Raw genomic sequence first — 20,846 nt, forward strand, 5'->3', positions numbered from 1 at the left:
CTCCTTTACAAAACAATGACACTTCAGCGCTTCAGTAATAAAGAACATTTGATGCCTTTATTGTGATAGTCAAGTTTTGCATGAATAAATATATTAAGACAATTTACAAAATAAACACTCTGAATGCTACTGTTGAATCATCTATCTGCTGTGGTAAACAAGCAAAGAGAATGGCTTTAAAAAGTGCCTGGTTGCTTGATGGATAGTGCAATAATCAACATCATGATCGGTGCATGACAACTTGCAAAATGAACAACTGTGACCAACAAACAGAGAGTGATGTCAAAACAGCTGAAGCCATTCCTTCTAGAAAGTCATCTATACAGTTCATCAGCACAAGGGGAACACAATTAGTACACATTCATTCATCTATTTACCACTGTGTCTATCATACAAAGATTCAAAATCACAAAAGCTGCCAGTTGAGGCAATATCTGACAAAGACAAACTGCAAATAAATACTGGAATGAGGTTTTGCTGAGTCTGGACTCACCTTGAACACATGCATAATTTAATAAAACATATTTCTTTGCATTGATTGTCGCAGCTGACATACTCAAAGACGAAACAGAAACAGATTCTCCAACCATACTAAGTAATCTCATAATAATACACATTGCATGTTTATTATTCTACCTTTACACAAAGGCGTGGGTTTGACTTCAGCATCAGCAGGGACAAAACTACCAACACCAAATAAGATGTAAACATAGGGCTAAGATAGATCTATTCATTCTTGAGGTCAGTTTTGAGTGAATAGGATCTTATAAAACCAACTTTTTATAGTCGAACATTTTTTTTTCAAAATAAACTAAAATGATTCTCAGAGGTTATATTTACCAAAAGTCTAGAATCTTACTTCAATGTTGATGCCTCTCTGTAATTTATAAACTATGATTTTTAATTAGGAGCTCACCTGAAACCCTGAAGATGCACCTATTCCTTCATCAACCTTCATCCTTCTTTTGTCTGCTACAGCTGTGTTTCCTGTGTACAGTGATCCATTAAAAGTGACATTTTAAATGGGATTTATAGACTGAAATTCAACTCATAATGTATTTCCAGAAATAAATGTTTAGTTGTGGATAATTTGGCTCCTACTCCTCTAGGTTGACAACCAGCTGACAGACATTATTTTCCATAGTGAAAAGACTGAGGACAATACTAGCTGTATTGAATGTAACATCAATGTAACACCAGTTCTGAGGGCATGTGTCATCCTCTGACAGGTTTTACCATTTAAAAAATGAGACAATGAGAATGAGATTCTTAAAACACTGCTGGAGACAATTTGGTCTGTTCTCAGTAGTGGAAGGTATGTGTCCCTTCTGTCCAACTGCAAATCTACACTCTTTGCTTTACACCTTGTAGTCAGTAAAATGTGGCTTTCCTGTTTAATGAATCCATGCATACACATTTAAAATCTTTGGAAGATTAAACAACAGATGTTGCTTCAATTTTGTATGAAAATTTGTTATGAATTTAGCATTGCACATTTAGCCCAAAAAGGTCACTATAATAATGAAAACCATTGATGCAAAATATCTCAGATTTGCTTCTGTTGGTTTGTCAGAAGTGTCCCTGTTCACATACAAACACTGAATTATAAATAACTAAAACTGACAGTAATTTGCCCTGAGGTATAAGCACATAGTGCAACTAATGGATCAGTCTGTGGGGGAACTGCAGCCCCACATCCCAGTCATCTGTTGTGGTGTCCTGAAGCCCTGACTCACTGTGTGCACAGCCAGACTCAGTTCTTGCTGCTTTCTATTGAAACTTTTGACTTCCATCCTTTGGAGGTAACTGACTGGGGTCTTCTGCAAATGGAATAGCTGGAAAAGACAAGACACAGAGTGTTTCTTTGGTGGTTAGACACAAATCTCAAACACTTCTTCATGTGTTGACTATATTTTCAGAAATTACTATATATACACAATATATATTTCATATTTCATTTGACATAAAACCACGGACAGTTTTTTGACTTGACATTTAAAGAAGAGATGAAATTGTTGATCCTGGTGACTCAGGGATGAAGGCATGTACAAAGTATATTGCAACATTTCTGAACACATTCCAGACTTCCTTTTTTTTTTTTTACATGTCACCCCCTTTTTTTTTTTTTTTTTAAAGGACTGGCAACTATTTTTACCACTGATGGAAAAAAAAAAAGCCCAGGGAGTGTATTTTCAAATAAGTTTCACACGGTGGAAAGAGCTGCACTGTTGCACACTGAGGCCACAGACCGCACAAATGCATTTCATATAAGAGATAGTACTCACACTATTAAAGAAATTTGAGGAACTACATGATTCTCCCCTTATTGCTTCATATATAATTTCCAAACTAAATCAGTGTCACTTACGGTTCTGAAATTGCTGTGCTGTGTATCTGGTTAGGAGGATCCCAAAACCTTCAATAAGAGCAAGCAAAATTCCCCCCATCATGGCCGAACCCATCATAGTTAAAGGCCCACCTGGAGAAAAAAAATGGTACTTAGTCATACATTTATAACATCACTGATGACTAAGAAAAGTGTAGATTGGGTATTTGATAAAAAATCAATGCAATAGATCCGAGCGTCATCTTACTACGTGCTGCCAGGATAGCCCCTGTCAGAGCACCACTTGTTATAGAGTTCCAAGGATCCTCTTTGCCCCTTAGCCGGACCAAGCCACAGTCAATTGTGGAGAAGAGGCCCCCCCACACAGCAAAGCTCCCTGAAACCACCATCAAAAAACAAACCAGTGAGGGTCGGCAATCTGTGTGAATGATTTAGACAAAGAAACCACAACCATTAAAGTCTGAGTAGGTAGTGTTTTTGGCGTCACTGGGCAAAAAAACATGATAAACTTATATTGTAACTAGCAGTTCGAGTGGAAACGTGGGTTATTCATATTCTCTTAGTTTGTTTTCAGGCCTCAGAAAATGTAACCTGCGATGGAAAATTTGGGCCAATCAGTCTCTGAGAAGGTGTTGCATCATCCATCTTAACATTCATTCTATTCTTAAGACAGAAAGGGAGGATTTCTGTGTAGGTCAGTTTTAAGCATTTTAGAAGATAACAGAACAGTGTACTACCACACAAAATCAAACATTGTGAAGTTATATATAACATAATACAAAAAGGGAACACTACTCTTACATTCTAAGACATTTCATGGTCATATTAAAACAAGCAGCTCCTCACCTCCAATCTGTGGAGCTCTTATCCTCACTGCATTTGCACTACCTTTCAGTCTGTGTCCAACACCCTGAAAAATTAGAGCACTGGTAAATTGTGGGCTTGAAAACCTAATGAGATTCTGTGAATAAACAATTAAGAGGCACTTACTGCAGGAGCATTACGGAAACCCTTGATTGCCTGGAATACTCCTCCTCCAATAGCTCCCATGGTGAAAGCACCTCCACAGTCATCCACTATCCTCCAGGGGCTGCAGGAATACATAATAAAAACAATGTAAAGACATGATATTTTGTGGTAAGACAAAGAAAAGTGTACATTTGTTAAAGAGTGTCTTTTGAAAGGTCCAAAGAAACACATCAAATAATACAGCCCACTGCACTGTGGTGTCTGTTTCATAAATCCAGTCCTCAAAGTTCTTTTGTGGAGAGATGATAGCAAAACTTTACTCTTAGAACAAGTCTGACTTGTTTTTCCACAACATCTCAATTTACAAAATTACAAAAATGCATTCAAAATAATATTGCATTCACAAAAACAATATACAACAGACCCTTCAGTATGCATCTGAGCTGACTAGTCTAACTTGAGACTGAACTTTTTGAAGGTCTTGCCCTCATCTCGATATCGACTGTATTTTACTCTGACTCGTCTTGTTCTCATACAAAGAGAGCCCAGGATTGACAGATCAAGTGCATATTGAGAGTGATATTACTAAACTGTGCATTATAACATCTAGTTGTTAATATCATTACAGTGATGACAGAACTGCAGTTCAAATAGGCTGGTGTAATATTGTACCCAGCCTGACCCTAGTTTTTGTGTGTTTTGGAAAGCTGTAGCTCATTTAATCCCGATCTTTCTCATGATGGGTGTTAGACACAAAAGTACCCCTGTTCTATGAAAGTTAAGCACCTTAAAAATAAATGTTTCAGCGATATGACTGTATCATTCCATAGCACTCATATTTGAATAACTTGGCTACCTTTATGCTTATGTTGTGTATCTAATCTGTTCTTGGTCATAACCTTGGTCTTGTCTCAGCCTGTATCATTACTTTGATGGTATTATTTTGTAATCACTGTTCAGAACATTGTTGGAATCAGAGAAATCTGTGTTGGCTGGTCTCTGTTACTTTATTATGTCTGATTCAAAGAGTTTTGCGAAGGTTTGGCCTACAATATTTGATCAGATTTTCATTTTATGGTGCAATAGCAAGATGAAAAACTTAAATGCTCTCCTTATTCACCTTTTTTTTTAAAATTACAAAGTATATTATAATCAATATCTTAATAAATACCTTCCTAGGATGACACTGATAATTATTAACCTCAAATACAAGCCTGTACGTTACTGAGGTGTACTGGGATCAGGATTTAGCTTTAGTTAGCTGACATCTGCATTGTGGTGCTTACATTCATTAACGCTAACAACTGGACAATAATGTAAAGATAAAATGTATCAAATATATCTGCTGTTCTCTTAAATGCTAGGCTGTCACTTACAAGCACTGTCATATTATTACTACAGGTAATTTCAAAGTGGTACAGCTTTATATCTCTGTGTCCCTGAACCTTCACTATGCTAACTGGCTAACTCACATAGCATCACTGTTCACTGACACACCTTACACATCACAGCAAGAAAATAAAAGAGTGTCTGCGGGCACTACTTTTACACATGTAACGACAGATAAATGTTTTTAAACTAATCTTACCAAGGTTCACGGGCATACTCCTCCATGTTTGTTTTCGTCAAAAGGACGTCGTGACGTCATATTCGTGCGCCGCGAATGCTGTTTTGGGGGAATCGTATCGTTTACCGAGCTGAAGACGACTGAAGGGGTGATATTTATATAAAAAGGTACAGAAGAAATCATATGTATAACGAAATACTGTCAATATATTGTTAACTGTGTGCTGGGTGAAAGGTCCAAGGTTATAAAGGTGTTGTGTGCTTTAATATGTTAAGTATTTCATTGTGTTGGGTGCACACGCCGGACATGAAAAGAAGTATGTTAGATTGCAAATGACTGATTTTGAGCTATTTAAGATATGACGAAGTTGTAGCTACAATATTGCACCTTAAAGTTACTGACTTAGTTAAGCACATGGACTGTAATGTAGTATGTATAAATAATTAAAGAAAATGCTCCCTGGTGTCGGACAATGCAGTAGTTTCGCACTGTTGCACTGACTGATTGCAGTATCTATCGACTACATGGCGAAGCACCACAAGTATTTAATAAACAAAAAACAAAAAAAACAAACAAGCAAAAACAATTAAGAAAAAAAAAGCAAGAGAGCTTCATACCGTTTAAAGCCAATGTTGGTCGAGATTACCTGCACATTTATAGTGTCAGCCTCATATCTTATTTTGACTTTAGAATGGTTGTACATGTGTTTAATGTGTCAACTAACCCACTAGCCCTTGCTCCACATGACATTTTTTTTTTTGTATGTCTTTTTTGTTTTGAAGGATGCCACTGCCTCCAGCTCTGCTTGCCCGCTTGGCCAAGAGAGGGATTGTTAAACCAGCTGAACAAGGTAGTTAAAAGAAAAAATAGTACCTTGGACCCAATGCTGCAGACTTTGCTGAGTAAATAACTCTTTTTCTCCATCATAACCTAATCTTTACAGAGGCAGATGAGGAGATAATTGCTGAAGATTATGATGACAACAACGTAGATTACGAAGCCACCAGAATAGAAAATCTACCACCAAACTGGTATAAAGTGTTTGATCCTGCTTGGTATGTATACTTTTGTATTTTTTAAGAATATGTTTTAGAATATATATGAGATAAACTGGATTCAGATCTACTAAAAAATTCCAACCAGTGTGTTTGGATTTTATGATTTTTGTGTAAATTAAAGCAACACTATGCACTTGTATGTCTTATTTTCTGTTTCTTTAATTCCACAGTGGTCTTCCTTATTACTGGAATGTGGAGACAGATTTAGTGGCCTGGCTGTCCCCTAATGACCCAACCTCAGTTATAACAAAACCTGCCAAGAAAATAAGAGGTGATGATCATTTGACAGCTAATGTCAGAGGGTAATTATGGCAAATATCTGCAATTATTCTTTCTTTCTCTGTAACTCTTGGTTTTTTTGTATTTTGTTTTTAGGAGAAGGGGGAGATGACAGAGTTGAAAGGCAGTTTGATAAGTTGGACCGAGAGCGAGAACGGGAGAGAGACAGGGATAGAGATAGGGACAGAGACAGGGATCGGGATCGAGACCGGGACCGAGAACGGGACAGGGATCGAGACAGGGATGAGGGACGGGACAGAGACAGGAGAAAACAGAGGAGAGAGGACACTGCACCGTACAGCAAGAGCAAGAGAGGTAATGATTATACCTTTATCCTATAATACAGTTTGATTTCAAGTGATGATTCTTTACAAGATTGTTACATGTTTCTTAACATTCAGGGAGAAAAGATGATGAGATGGACCCCATGGACCCCAGTGCTTATTCTGATGCCCCAAGGTACAGTATTTAAAGACAGACAGGACATTTTAAAAATTATCAGTATAAGTGGGTGCCAATAGCTGTGGTTAGGTTATTGGCACAGTAACTCAAATAGCTTGTATCTACTTTTTTTTTTTTTTTTTACAGACAAAAGTAGGTGTAGTCTGTAGTTCAATTGCACATTTATTGACAAATTACTTGGAGATTGATTGTGAAAGATTGACCGTTGATGTTCAGTTACTTACACTTAACCTTTAAAAAAAAAACAAACAAAAAAATCATTGAAGATTAAATTTCAGACATGTTCAATGTGGAAATATTGGGGGAAAGGGTTGAAAATATAAGTTATTTAATCATCTATCTCCCTTTTCTTGCATCAGATTATTCTTAACATTTCAACCTGAAAATCCATTGTCAGTTGATCTCATTTTAGTCCTGGTGATCAAATAGTTTTTCTTAAGAGAACAGTTCATTATTTCTAACCTATTTTCCTCCTCACAGGGGCACGTGGTCCAGTGGTCTACCAAAACGTAATGAAGCAAAGACAGGTGCAGACACCACAGCGGCAGGGCCTCTGTTCCAGCAGCGGCCGTATCCCAGTCCTGGAGCAGTACTTAGGGCTAATGCAGCAAATCAAATCCCCAAAGAGTGAGCGGAGTTCCCAGGAGACAAAAGCTTCCAAAATTAAGACAGTTTCACTTTGCATTTAAGACTGATATCAGTTCAGTTAAACATCTTTACAAAAATGTGTCAGTGATAGAACTCTGAACTTTTGTAAAATCTATGCGCTGATATGCTTCTTTAAATTACGGCAGCTGTAAATATGTTTTTATATGATCTATAGATATGCTTTCTTGTAGGTAGGACCATCTGATGACATCATTTGCAAATAAATTAAACATCTGTGACTCATTGTAGCTTTTCCTGATGGTAAATAAAAAAACATCTGTACCAATAACAATTTGTGGCAGTATTTTATTACAAAACAGAAATACTTTAAATTCCTTATGAAATCCATAATTTCTTTTTTTTTTATAACAAACAACATTTAGGGTTGAATAGGATGTAAACGACTGGCAGCACTGACAAAAAAAAACAAAACAGGTTGGACACATCAGTGTTCTCCTCCTCCTACATAGTGACATATCGAGTCGTAATCCAGGGTGAACACTTTCTCCTCATATCGGTCCAGTTGCACCATGGCTCTGCACTTGTTCTTGTCCCGCTGGAGGATACGCCCAACCTGAACAGATACATATAAATACTGCAATTAGAAACTACAGTTTTTGATCTCATTAAAATAGAATGTTTTAAGGAAACAAAATGCTCACCTGTCCCCTGTAGTCACCCAGTACGACCATTATGGAGTCGTCTTCATGCTTGGGGACAATAGTTTCCAGCATGTTCTGCTTCACATCTTATACAGGAAGAGGAAAAAAACAGGTTATTCACTAAAAAATTAACAAGACTACAGTCCAGCATCAGTATGCTATGCAGCCTACTGTAGTAATTACTATCTGGGTACTTCTATAAAACTGGGTTCATTTAGGTACCTGGCACTTTGCCAGCTTTTTAAGACCCAATAATAAAAGAGAGATTTAGAGATATTTCCCCCCGAGGATGGACCTAATGGTGACCTCAGATAAATGCAAAAAAAATTACACTCTTTCTCTGAGCCATCCCAAAATTAGTGAATTTTTAATAATTTGGGCCCAAAAATAGGACCAAAATTGGGACATGAAAAGCTACCTAGGTGTCAGTGCGTCCTAGTAGTTTTTCTAATCCAAACATACAGGTTTTTCATGAATCTCAGTCTCATTCCAGGTTTCGCATGTATCCCATTGTGTCCACTGACGTTACATGCGGAACCTGCCCACTTAAACACAAATAAATCATGAGTGGTCATTTTTGTGAAACACTCTGCCTTGCATATTTACTTTGATTCCCAAAATGTACCTGTGAGAGAATAAAAAAGAAAAAAAAAAAAAAATGGCACGTAATTTTCATGTCATTTTTAGCGTGTTACACGTGGATTTTTTGTATTAAAAAATTATAGAAAAAAAATGAAAAATGTGTTTTTTCTGAAAAATAGTTTTTCTTTTATGTCAGTAAATATTTATTTTTAAAATAGACCCAAAGTGCTTCTAAATTTGCTTCATGACATTAGTCTACATCTGGTTTGAACTTTGAGCCCCTCTATCCTGTTTTTGGGCACCAGTTTCATAGAAGCAGCCATCTGTATTCAACTTACAAATCCTATTATCTTTACATTTTCTTCAATAATGTTTGTCCTTTTAAGATGCTTTACTAATAAAAACACCTGCATATACATGAGGTAAGTGAGCAAGAGAATCAGCACTGATTGACAACAAATAGTATAAACAGGAAAAACAGTGTGACATGGAGATAATGTCTCACCGTCTAACAGTCTTCCCTCTTCAGTTCGACACACACAGGTGCTTGGTGTGAGGACATCCTCCACCCGCATCTAAAAAATAGAAGTGTCAAATTATTAAAATGCTGCTGCCAGACAGTGTGGCTCTCAAATTGATAGTTAAAATAGACATGAAAATAAACCAGGTAATACAATCTTATCTAATATTTGCATATACTGTAAGCAGCTAAAACCAGTGATTCAAATCCAACCACTAATTCATACACCACTTCATAAGGGTGTTCTTAGTGAATGAAACAGAAAAGGATCATGGGATGCTGAAGTACCTTTGAATTGTAGTACCTGCCCCCTTTGAAAGCTTTGTCTATGAAGCGAACTTTTAAGTCTCTCTGGAGCCAGGAGGGGGGAGCAGGGGGTCGCCTTGACTCCTTAGGTGGAGGTTTGTCTCTGTAGAAAGAGCAAAGAAACAAATGTAGTCTATTTATTCAGATAATTTTTAGACTGTATGTTTGAATGCAAGTATAAAGGTTATGAAGATATTAAATGATGACATTTGACAGAAAAAGGTTCAACAAACACAGATATACCAAAGTAATAAAACTGAACTGATACAAAAATAATATGAAATCTCCAGTAAATGTCTGAACCTTCATTTTTCATTGAAAAACTACCTGTCTCGACTTGATTCCCTATGTTTCCTCTTCCTTTCCTCTCTTCCTGAATCTCTTTCTGAAGACTTGTGTTTGACCTCATCACCGCTACTCCTCCCCTCATGCCTCTGTCGATCCTTCTTCTCTTTTTCCCTCTCTTTCTCCTTTTCCTTCTGTTTGTGGGCTTTACTCAGACGACCTGTTCAGTGGAGAAACAGTGTTAGAGGCCATTACGATGTATAAAACACCCCCCCAAAAATACTTTAACAGTAAAGAACAGCTTTTTGACTACTAAATTAGTCACATGTAGTTCAGCTACTTTGATCGCTGATGTTTAATTTATGTGATATAAGTAGCTGAAAAGATGACAACTGCAGCTTCTACAGTTGCTTCCATGTCACGTAACAATGATCCCAAATCCTGTCAAATAAAGAGGTGAAAACCCCACAACTGCTACATGTCTCTAAATATTACACTGAATCTTTAACAGCGCCAAAATCCAATCCCTTCCACATTATTTCCAAAGACAACTGTATTACAGTCAGTTATGAGAAATTACAAATATTTTGATCCTGTCTGACCAATGTCATCATTTACACATATGATGTTTGTTGATTTAAAAGATAATTTTAGGAGTCAAGACAGGACAGTTTGTGGAAAACTGTTGCAGTATAAGTCACATTCAAAAGTCGTGGAAAGTGACATAAATTTGTCACATCAAAGACTGTTCAAAGTCGCTGAAGATGTCTCTGCAGCTTCAACATGACCAGACTTGTGATGATTTTCATGTTTTAATACTTTACAGTTCACTTTCAAATAACAAGGTGAAATATGCTGAGGTAACAAAATTGTGGAGTTGGATACTTGTATCACCTCACACAAAAATAGATATTACTTTGCTGTTTTTCCGTACCACAGACTGAAACTATCTGACATGTAAAATGAAAACATCATATTTATAATTAATGTGTCACTACTTAGAAATATGTTTTAATTCAACTATTTCCAAAAAAAGTTGTCTCATGCCACTGACAACAACTCATGTTTTGTCAAAATAAGATGCTATGGGACACAGCGAAAGGGTCTTTGTCTCTCTATTAAAAATTCTTTAATATTTAGAGAATAGTGGTAGATTACTGATTACAACCGACTGAATCTGATCACCTTCGCCTATGGTGACCAGAAAAATTATTTAAGGGTATACTTAATATTGTTAACACTCAAATATAGTAGGTTATAATAATCAACCTTAATACTGGGGCCATCTGCTATAAAATGGCAAAAAGAAGAGAAGGTCCATCCTGAGCCACTGTAGAAAAACAGTGTCACAACATGGTGGACTCTGTGAGGGCGACTCACCCCCTCCGTTAATGTTAACGACTCATTTTTAAGTTACAAATTCATAAAAAATTTTACTTTTCCTGTTTTTACAATGAAAACAGTATTATGAAAAGCACATTACATTTTTGCAATTGAATCTTCCTAAATCTTACTCATGGAACCTTTATTTGCCCAGTGTGGTATTTAACTCTTTAAGTGCCAGACAGTTAAGGGGCTAATAAGCCTTAAAAGTGCCATAGAATTTGGCCGTTTTTCAGTATTTCGCGTCGTTTTTATAATATTTGAAGAATCCTGCAGGAAACCGCTCGGTAACATCCAACCGATTGCTAATTAGATTCAAAACGCACCGGACGCAGCCGATTCATTATTGATTGTAATTTGCATAATTCATAATAATAATAATAATAATGATAATCTTTATTTATATAGCACTTTTCATACATTAAAAACTGTAGCACAAAGTGCTTTACATATCAGTTTAAAAATCGGTACCGCCCCCCACCCACACCCACCCACTCACCTGCACACGCACACACACACACACACACACACACACACACATATACATGCAAACCCACAAGCTCACACATACTTAAGAAGACTGACTGAGCACGGGTAGACCAGAACAAGTAAAAGTAAAACATCAATTTAGGAGGCGCTGTCTCAGGGAGCCATCCGCACCAGGAGGCAGCCGCCGACCCCGGCGACCAGGCACCAGCAACACAGCCCCGCATCCCAACTAGTGGGAGAGGGCCAACTGGGACCCCCACCCACCAGAAAGGAGCGGACCCCAGTGAGAGAAGGCGCCACAGCCCCCGGAGTCCACAGCCGCCCCCCGGCATGGTGGGCTCCCTCTGATGAAACACCGGAGAATAAGAAACATTAAAAAGATATAAAAATATTATTCGGTCGCGTGACCTCAAATTCCCGTCTGCTTGGTCTCAAAAGGGGGACACAGAAAGAACGTCATTGAAATGTGAGAAAGAAATGGGGGTGGATGGTTTGTTTGTACACAAATGTGGCGTGTTCTCCAAAGCTGATCTGATCGGCCCGTGGCACTTTACAGGTTGTTTTCGTAAAGCCGATTTAATCAGCCCATGGCACTGAAAGTGTTAAAGACACACTTCATCTATTGGTTTTTGTGTCTTTGATTTTATAAGAAGAGTCACTGTCATGTCATTTGTGTGGTGTCACTTACTGAGATCTTTACTATATTTGTCGTATTCTTTGCGTCCAACCAGTTTAATAGCGTACTGGCTGATCGTCACAGTCTTGCCTCCGATTGCTAGTTTCACCATAACTCGAGCGTTATCTGGATCAACACCTTCAATCTGTAGCACAAAAATAAAAGTTATAAGTCGTTATAGAGAAAATATGTCATATAGTTGTACAATGTTTTGCTTCAGATTCAGTAGATCACTGTTGTCCACAGAGTAACAGCAGTATCTTAGTATTTTATATTCTTATTATCTTTTTATTGAGTTTATTTTACTGTACAGCACTTTGATAACATTTGTGTTTATTTGAATTTGTGCTTTATAAATCAAAATGGACTGGATCTTAAACCTTACCTTGCCATAGAGATCTTTATGAGCCCCCGACTCCACCAGCACACAACCACCAGGACCCATTACTAGCTCCTCCTCCTTTACCCGCTCCTCGCCTGGTTTTGGAGGACGCTGATGTTTGTTGGGTTCTAGGTCTTTAATGGCTGACCGATCTGCACCAAGACCAAGACCTTTTGGGCGAAGCTGGTGCTCAATTGGTTTTATATCTCTGCAGCAGACAGTGAACACAAGTACCCAGTTAATACACACTGACAGATGGATGTGTGGGATTTACAGAGTGGATACACATTGAGTCATGTATCTTGAAAAAAATAAATAAATATACACAGTACTCTGCAAAAGTCCTACATCACCTTTATCTTTGTTGTTTTTGCAGGGTTGAAATGAGCATGCATATTTATTTCTCATTCAATTTTCTTCAGATATGAAAATACAGAAAATATGTGCACAACCTTAAAAAACTGAACTAAATGGGTTGTAAAGGTTAAAGTCACTATTTGGTGACCCTTGTCCCCATGACAAGAAGCAGAAACAGAAACATCTGACAAGTGTTGAATTGAAACCAAGTATAAAACACCAGAAAATTAATGCAATAAATTTCATATTGCCTGGAAAATAAAAGGTTTAAAGACATGTTAAGTGCAAACAGAAGTTGCATTAAATACTACCACTTTGGTTTATAGAGGCTGTTTTTTCCCTGAAACTTTTGTGTTATGTGGTATACACTTTCCATCCAGATTGTATCTTAATACAGAGACTGAGAAATGCATGTGTGTAAACCAACAGACCTATATTTGACCAAGACTTTTGGAAAGTACTGTATACAAAGAGACAAAAAATAGATGAAGGCACATCAAAGTAAGATTAACAGGATTAAGTGAAACTTGAATGATCCTGCCTAACGAATCTCTTCTTAAAAGGGTGCTTAATTTTGAAGATTAATCCAAACAGTGGAAAAACTGAATCTTAAAATAGTAACGCATAGTCTCTGCTACTCACTGTTTAAATGTACGTCCAATGCCCTCTCCTTGCTTCCAGCCCATCCCTTTCAGCATTGCGAGTCCGTAAGCCTCAACAGGGACGCTCTCATAATCTGCTTCTGTTGACTAACCAACATATTTAATGAGGTCACTTGCTTGAAATAAGTTAAAATCATTAAGTACTCAAACAACCAAATAAAAACAGACAGCACAACTGACACTTAAATGAAGATAAAACTCAGCTGCAATGTCTCAACGTTACTTGAGCAGCTTTGAAAAGAGGCTGCAATTCTTTTGTATTTGTATTTACTCCTTTATTTGACTGGGACAACAATCATTAAATCAGCAGAGGAATAGGAAACTAAGTCAGCCAAAGTAAGCCAACAGGATTAATTTTCATTTGATGTCCCTGGACAGATGTTAAAAAAGAGTCTAAAACCAGAAACAATCTAGAAAAGAAATAATATGTTACAAATAATGCAAAACATTAATAATATAGTGGAAAAAATACATTAAAATGCAATACAATGTAACAGACACCAATCCATACTATATACAACAGTAGTAGTCCTACATAAATGAATAAAAATACGCTACAGTAAAGAAGCAGGAGGCAGGTAGAGCTATATCCAATGATCACATGTTTGGTCATTTATGAAACACAACTTTATTGATCATCCAGGAAACAATTTTTCCTACTAAATTCAGGTGGTAAACAGAGTTATGATAATGCTCCAAGTAGTATTAAAATACCTTTCAAATATTGTCAATATTTATCTTTTCAGAGACAGTTGCTTACCACGGTGACTTAAATATAACACTGATACATGGAACACACTAGGACTTTGAGGAGCTGAACAAGATGCTTATGTAATCCTTGTCACATACACACAGACCCGACAGACAGACAGAAGCAGTTTGTGACTCTGGTCTTACTCAGCTTTTCGGCTTGAGGCTGTCAGACTCAGTCCAGGCTGACTAAAGTCACCGGGCAGCAGCTCTCATCAGAGCAGTGGCCCTGCTCATCTCTTTCTCCACTGAAGGCTTTCCTCAAAGGGAAGCTGTGAGCTCGTTCTTACACAGAGATGGCACTAAAATGAGCTCAGGGGCAGAGTGAATAAGTTTCCCCTGACTCGCATGTTCTGCCAGTCACTTCTACAGTGAATGAGAGTTGATATGGGATGACAGTGATGAGACGTGCGAGTCTGCTGATGAAAACAAACAGAATGGGATCGGATTGGTTGCCTGTGTGTCTCTGAGGAAAGTGTTGACGCCTGCCTGCCACCCAAGCTGCACTGTACTCACAAAGTCATTGGTACACATGCGCGCAGCCGCGTATGCACACAGGGGTGTTATTCTATTCAGCAGACAGTCAGCACTTTCACACACTCAAATTTCAATCTGAGCCAAACTAGCCAGTGTATCCGACATTTTGTATTGTCAGGGATTTCTGTGAAAATGCCCCTCTTGCAGATTATGCTGTTGATGTCCGTTAAATACCATTTTAAGACAAAATTAACTAGGGGGCCAAATAGGATAAAAAGAAGCTGTAAGGTCAAGCTGTCAACAGGAGAAAACTTTAAGAAAACTGTGGAAACATGAATTATGATGATGGGACGGTTGCAGTACAAAATGTTATAATGCAGTGACAAGTAGGACACATTTTTCTTTTGAACCATTATCTTGTTCTACCCAAAAAATATAATTTATTTTCCAACCATAGATCGGTATTTTCTGGACTGAGTTACAATTTTTTTTTCAGATTTTCTCCATTTCAGCCATGTATCTTTCACATTACTGAATATTTGTGCCAAGTGTTGGATTTTTTACTTACAGATTCAGGCCTTAAGTCAACCTTTACATGGTCTCCGTCCTCAAAACCCTCTGGCACTTTGTTTTGCATCAACAGGGGGATAGTCAGGTTAAGATTTCTCTCGGTCTCAGAGCCATTCTGCCAAAGCTCCAGCTGCCTCCGAGAATCTGCACACATGCCATGAGGAAATAGTAAAAACATAAGAACTAACCATACCCCAAATCTTCATAACAAACATTCTGCAATACACTGTACCTTCAATGAGTTCTTTGACAGCCTGAGACTCCACAGAGTCATTGTCCTGGGTGGTTGGTTCTTGTGCTTTTCGTGCACCCCCGTCGCTGTGGCCCACTCGGTCTGGCCTGTGCCAGCGGTTCTTCTGGATCAGAGGAATAATGAGCTCTTTGGGCTTCTCGGTGGGCTTCGAACTGCAACACAGACAGACAGGACCCTCACTGTAAATCACTACTAACTTGAATTAGCAGTAATGTCTGCTACTACCTCCCGACTGCTAATAACATGTTTGATTTAAAAACTAACTATCTTGGATCGTAGCTGTTACGTTGGTGCTTTTCAATGAATTATGCTGATTAGCATTAGCATAAGCGGCCCACCTTTGTAATTCATTCTGGTCAATTCCCGTCAAGTAATCCTTGTCATCCTTCTTTGCGAAAGTGTTGACAGTCGAGGTTTTAAATTTGTTAACTGTTTTCGTAAAACCAAACGACACTGCTGGTGTTTTTTTCTCTCCTTGGTCTTCAGAAACGTCAGACCGGGAGGCACCTGTATCTTCGCCGTGCGACGCCATTATTGTTTAGAACTGACTGAAGCAGACGAATGGAATTCTGGTAGTTGTAGTTTTTGTAGGATCCGCGTTTATATTCTCTGGGTATAAATTACTACTATTCCCAGAATACATCAGAATTAAAGACACAGGCTCTGGCTGGCTTCATCCAGACAGAGGGAACATGTAAAATATTTACTAAAGGGCAACAACGTTTAGATATAATTCACCAAGAGAAGAGTGCAAACAAGTCCTGCAATTATATTTTACAAACATTCAACCCAAATAATGATAACATTATATTCATACAAACGTCAAAGCAAATAAACTTTTTTTTTGTTATTCACGACAAGTTATTTCTAGATCTGTATATATTTTTACAAGCCCATAGTTGCCACCTTTTAAAATTACTGAGTTTTCACCTCAGTGTGAAACGCAAACACCTTTAAGTTCTACCTACAGATAAAAATTCAGATGCATGCCCTATAAACACATTATAACCCAACAGACGGAAAAACAAAACCATCTGTTTTAATTACGTCTGTTTTAATGAGGTTATCACACCTTTAAGTCCTAGTTGTAACTCGTAAGCAGAAGTGATGCTGCTGATGCAGGTACACCGGGCCTGAGGACAATAAGGGGCGGTTCTTTTAACTCTTTTTATTCCCTCCCCTCATGATTCCTAAGTTCCTATTTAAGTCTTTGCATTTGTCTTGTCGTAGTTTTTTTCATACAAAAGTTCATTTTAAGAACTGGGTGTAATACCTGGTAACACTTTGTAATTGATACCACAGCCTGTAGTTTATCTAGTCTGACCCAATCTAATAAGTAATTGACGCTCCGTGAGCCTTGAAAGCACCGCGCCTGCAGTTCAATGACACCTCTACTCGACTGGTCAAATCGATTTTACCGACCGTAGTCTTTTCGGTTCTAGCTGTGATCAGATGAAGCAAAATCTTTACCCGTAAGTGATTCAACAAGCCGAAGAATACGCAGATTTGACGCGGATAAAGCGAGTATGAAGGTAAGAGATCTATTCTAGTCAAATAAAGTCCTGCAGGACTTACAGTCCATCCTGCAGGGTGCAGATTTGGCAATCAGAAGTTAAAACAGCATGTTTTCGTTTGTTTTTGTAGATGTACTCATTCTCAACGCTGTTTTGCCCACAGCAGTGTAGCAGCTGTTAAATTTATAAGCGGCCGCTGTCAGATTTGCCCGGTAGAGAGTGTGCATGTGTGTCTGTATTTTCCTCTCTCTCTCCTCTCTCTCTGTCTCTACAAGATCACCACAGCTCTCAGAGCATCACTAGTGTCCAAATATCCCGTCTGCCGTGCACATCGCCGGACTTTCTCTGGGATATTCTCTGGGATTCATCCACCCGTTGCAGTGCATGCCCATTGCATCCCCGCTTTAATCTTTCTCTCTGGCTTTTATCAAATAACTCGTATTTTTTTTTTTTAAACTGTAGTCTTATCATTTAACCTCAGCCGGGTCAATGTATATAGACGCGTTCAAACGGATCCTCTTTGAAAGGCTCAACTGCTTGAAAAGAATGTGTGTGTGTCAGCGACAAGGCAGGTCAGTATTTTCCCTAAATATGAGAAATTTGAGAATCTGTTGTGTGTAAGCCAAATGTGTGTGTGTGTGTGTGTGTGAGAGAGAGAGAGAGAGAGAGAGAGAGGGAGAGAGCGTGGATGTTAAGAGAGTGAGTTAGAGAGTGTGTACATAAAATAGTAGGTGAGAGTGTGAGAGAGAGGGAAGTATGTGGGCTCCTGATGATGCTGGCAGATCATGTGGATAAGAAGTGTGATTTTGTCAGGTGAAGTTTCAGCTCATCATTTGTGTTAATGATAGAGATGGAAAGTTTATTGAGACAAGAGGCAGCACTAATTTGACTTGACACCTTATAATCTATTATTTTATATCAGAAGCAGGCAGAAATGTTAATATGTGAGGTGAAATAATTATATCATTGAAGGTTATTTCACTCCAAATGCAGCTTAGCACTGCTTGAGATGTTTTTCATAATTCTTTAATGAGAGTTATTTTACTTGTCTCAGTCTTTTGCTCCAGAAATTGTCATCATGAAATATAAAGTGCAGCAAATGTTCTTTGCACCTGCGCTCATTTTACCATAACAAATAGACTGACTCGCAGAATGTACTCTGTAGTTTGCAGCCAGGTGTGTGTCCATGCATGTGAGCAGGACTGTGCTCGAGTGCCAGCCGGCTGTGTTTCTGTGTGTTGTTGTTGTTGTTTGTTTAGGGTGTGTCCCAGCTCCATCCAGGGAGCTTGTTTCGAAGTGATGGATATGTGACCCTGACTTAATAGTGTGCATTGTTCTAGGTCTGGAGAGCAGTCAAGGTTGTGCTGTTATTATAAATCATTAATTTGCTGGAAGAGAAGAAGACACATGTGGTGTTGGACTGTCCACACATGCTCTCATCTCATGCTGCTCTGGTGCTCACACTGTTTGTTTGGTTCTCAACTGTGAGCTGTGAGTACCTGATCTGTACTGTTACTTATCTGAGCCTGTGGTTGTATTCCACATTTGTCCTCCTTTGATTCCACTTCTTAGCCCAACTTTGAGCCCAACAGTAAGTGGAAATGCATGTCGACATAAGAACATGACTCCACTTTCACTGCTAAAGAGATGAGAGGATAAAGTAAGATGCGTTTCTTCTCTGTCGTAGTAATGCATGTCATCTGGGAGTAGTTGATTGTCTAATTATGTACCTCCTGTGTCCTTCAGCATCATACATATTCATGCTGCTGTTTTAAGGTGTGGTGAAAACAAAGTATGCATGTGTGTGGGTTTGGGCTGTGTTGTGTGTATGTGCATGTGTGTGTGTGTGTGTGTCTGTGTGAGTGTGCACAAGGCAGTTTACCCTTGACAGGGCAGGGCTACGCAGGCACATTCTCCCATCTGTGGTCCAAACCTTTGCTCCCAGCCACTGCATTTGGATTCTGCAGTTGTAGTCTGCTCTATTCTTAGTTCTCTCCTCAACAGTTCATGTGGAGTCTGATATGAAATTTCAACAACAACAACAACAACATTCCCATGCTGCATCTAAAGCTCTTGTCCCTCCCTGTATACACTGGGATTCAATTTGGATTGGATAAGCCCATGTTAAGTGTTTAGACTCTGACTGAGGTGGGAAATCAATAACTAATCAATGATACTGTGTGGACTTACAATTTACAGAGTGCCATATTTGAAATGTCAAGAAGGCAATGAATCCATGTATCCTTGAGTCAGATCTGAGTTGGACAACTGGGATCAATATCAGGTGGTGAGACCGGCAGCAGGAGCAGGCGAGGGTCACCTTCACCCATCCCTACTGAATCAGCAGTATCGCTCTTACACTTACACACACACACACTTGAAGGCCTGCTTAGGTTACTAAAGTGCGACCTCGCAAAAATGCTCATTATAGTGAACCTCCACTCCCCTCCTTCTCCCCATGAATAATTCATTTTGTTATTATGATTTCAGCCATTCTTTCATAAGGTTACCCATCCTTCTTTGTTGATTCTACTATTTTATTCCATTTTCCTCCAAGCACCAGCTGGATACTCTGCTCCATTCTATTTTAATTCCCCTAATTTCCTTTCTTTACTTTTTCTGTCCCTTGTTGTATCCATCATCACCATTGAGGAGCTGATCCGCTCTCTTTAATTAAACTGCATTTTCTTCCTGATGAGAGCTCATCTCTGATCACAGTGAGGTGTGTAATGTGTCCTGGCACTTTCAGTTAGAGGACCTGTTGTCACAGTGGTGTCCCTCAGAAGAGCAGAGTGTACACAACACAACATGCAGTAATGTGCCCCCTACCTTGACCTTGATCTTGTGATGTTAAAGATACAGTTCTCTTATAGGTAACATCACTCAGCCTGTAGTATCCTGTCAGTCATGCGTGGCTGGACATCCCTTGAGTCCACAGTGACATTCCAATCCCAGTCAACACAAGTGCAGCTTTAACCCTCAAACACTTAAAGCATAAAAATTATAAAATGTTTAATAACTTTTGAGCGATTCAGTCCTAGTAAAGCATTTAAATGATTCAAGTGAAATGCAGTTTCTCAGTATTTCAGCTGCATCAGAGGCTCAGTAATAATGGGATAATAAGTATGTAATGTGGAAACACACACATGCTGTGCAACACTGATTCATCGATAACACCATGTAGTTTGAATGGCAGTGATTATAGACACTTGTTTTTAAGTTTTTAATTATATATTTTGCTGAAAAAGTCACATTTTCTTCAGCTTTCTTTAATTTGATGTAGAGCTGCAACCGATTAATCGACTAGGTGCTTGAGATATTCTATTGCAGTTTTCCTGAACTGAAGCTCCTTTGTGCATCACAATAAGCGTCCGTGTGAAACACAACAGTGGAACCAATGTTTAACAGCAGAGAAATGAAGGAAACAAAGCTTTGATTTAGGAGAATTGTGGTTGAATGATTTTTTTGGATCACTTTGAGTCGATTAATCGGTTGCATCTCTAATTTCATGTAAAAACTTTTGAATTTACTGTGAGCTTTCATGAACATCTACATGGTCAGTGTATTAAATATAGGAAAGCACCTGATTTTCACTGTAAAATGTGAAATGCAGAAGTTAATGTTAAATGGTGATAAATTTGAGAAATT

At 38.4% G+C, this 20,846-nt stretch overlaps 4 protein-coding genes across 9 annotated transcripts in view; 2 read left to right on the plus strand and 2 right to left on the minus strand.

Annotated features, from left to right (window-relative positions):
* Positions 1-30: 30 nt before the first annotated feature.
* On the minus strand, positions 31-4,953 carry timm17b (translocase of inner mitochondrial membrane 17 homolog B (yeast)). Its single transcript, XM_030137887.1, has 6 exons — positions 4,905-4,953; positions 3,338-3,437; positions 3,194-3,257; positions 2,595-2,723; positions 2,369-2,479; positions 31-1,835 (listed from the first exon to the last, which is right to left on the minus strand). Exons 1-6 carry the CDS (start codon positions 4,928-4,930, stop codon positions 1,771-1,773), a joined length of 495 nt encoding a protein of 164 aa, XP_029993747.1. The 5' UTR covers positions 4,931-4,953; the 3' UTR covers positions 31-1,770.
* A 5-nt stretch (positions 4,954-4,958) lies between these two features.
* Positions 4,959-7,616, plus strand: pqbp1 (polyglutamine binding protein 1). Of its 2 annotated transcripts, none has more exons than XM_030137876.1 (7): positions 4,959-5,050; positions 5,666-5,733; positions 5,827-5,938; positions 6,112-6,212; positions 6,317-6,535; positions 6,622-6,679; positions 7,163-7,616. In XM_030137876.1, the coding sequence occupies exons 2-7, from the start codon at positions 5,667-5,669 to the stop codon at positions 7,311-7,313; spliced, it is 708 nt and encodes a 235-aa protein (XP_029993736.1). In that variant the 5' UTR covers positions 4,959-5,050; position 5,666; the 3' UTR covers positions 7,314-7,616. The 2 variants fall into 2 exon arrangements, with proteins under 2 accessions (XP_029993736.1, XP_029993737.1); XM_030137877.1 differs by having other exon boundaries at positions 5,031-5,048; positions 5,663-5,733.
* A 4-nt stretch (positions 7,617-7,620) lies between these two features.
* gpkow (G patch domain and KOW motifs) lies at positions 7,621-16,250 on the minus strand. The gene is made up of 11 exons (XM_030137847.1): positions 16,023-16,250; positions 15,664-15,836; positions 15,430-15,575; positions 13,615-13,721; positions 12,619-12,823; positions 12,246-12,378; positions 9,728-9,905; positions 9,383-9,503; positions 9,080-9,149; positions 7,993-8,078; positions 7,621-7,904 (listed from the first exon to the last, which is right to left on the minus strand). Exons 1-11 carry the CDS (start codon positions 16,214-16,216, stop codon positions 7,776-7,778), a joined length of 1,542 nt encoding a protein of 513 aa, XP_029993707.1. The 5' UTR covers positions 16,217-16,250; the 3' UTR covers positions 7,621-7,775.
* A 674-nt stretch (positions 16,251-16,924) lies between these two features.
* magixb (MAGI family member, X-linked b) overlaps positions 16,925-20,846 on the plus strand; it is a 43,658-nt gene continuing 39,736 nt past the window's right edge. For 2 of the 5 annotated variants that reach the window (XM_030137804.1, XM_030137805.1), the window contains exon 1: positions 17,494-17,770. In XM_030137804.1, coding sequence (XP_029993664.1) covers positions 17,688-17,770 — 83 coding nt within the window. In that variant the 5' untranslated portion in view covers positions 17,494-17,687. Of the gene's footprint in view, positions 17,217-17,493; positions 17,771-20,846 lie in introns of those variants that run through there. The other 3 variants (XM_030137799.1, XM_030137800.1, XM_030137801.1) reach the window with 2 other exon arrangements.

Source organism: Sphaeramia orbicularis, chromosome 7 (assembly GCF_902148855.1).
Source record: "Sphaeramia orbicularis chromosome 7, fSphaOr1.1, whole genome shotgun sequence".
Taxonomy (NCBI): Eukaryota; Metazoa; Chordata; class Actinopteri; order Kurtiformes; family Apogonidae; genus Sphaeramia; species Sphaeramia orbicularis.

Bases quoted from the DNA above. Each gene is read 5' to 3' on its own strand.
- pqbp1 (XM_030137876.1), top strand. From the start codon at position 5,667: ATGCCACTGCCTCCAGCTCTGCTTGCCCGCTTGGCCAAGAGAGGGATT. The intron at 6,536-6,621 runs GTAATGATTATA...CTTAACATTCAG, and splicing joins GTACAGCAAGAGCAAGAGAG to GGAGAAAAGATGATGAGATG. The intron at 6,680-7,162 runs GTACAGTATTTA...TCCTCCTCACAG, and splicing joins GCTTATTCTGATGCCCCAAG to GGGCACGTGGTCCAGTGGTC.
- gpkow (XM_030137847.1), bottom strand. From the start codon at position 16,216: ATGGCGTCGCACGGCGAAGATACAGGTGCCTCCCGGTCTGACGTTTCT. The intron at 12,379-12,618 runs GTAAGGTTTAAG...TTTGTGCTACAG, and splicing joins ATAAAGATCTCTATGGCAAG to ATTGAAGGTGTTGATCCAGA. The intron at 8,079-9,079 runs GTGAGACATTAT...TTCCTGTATAAG, and splicing joins AGAGGGAAGACTGTTAGACG to ATGTGAAGCAGAACATGCTG.
- timm17b (XM_030137887.1), bottom strand. From the start codon at position 4,930: ATGGAGGAGTATGCCCGTGAACCTTG. The intron at 3,438-4,904 runs GTAAGATTAGTT...GTATTCCTGCAG, and splicing joins GAGTATGCCCGTGAACCTTG to CCCCTGGAGGATAGTGGATG. The intron at 1,836-2,368 runs GTAAGTGACACT...TGTCTTTTCCAG, and splicing joins AGCACAGCAATTTCAGAACC to CTATTCCATTTGCAGAAGAC.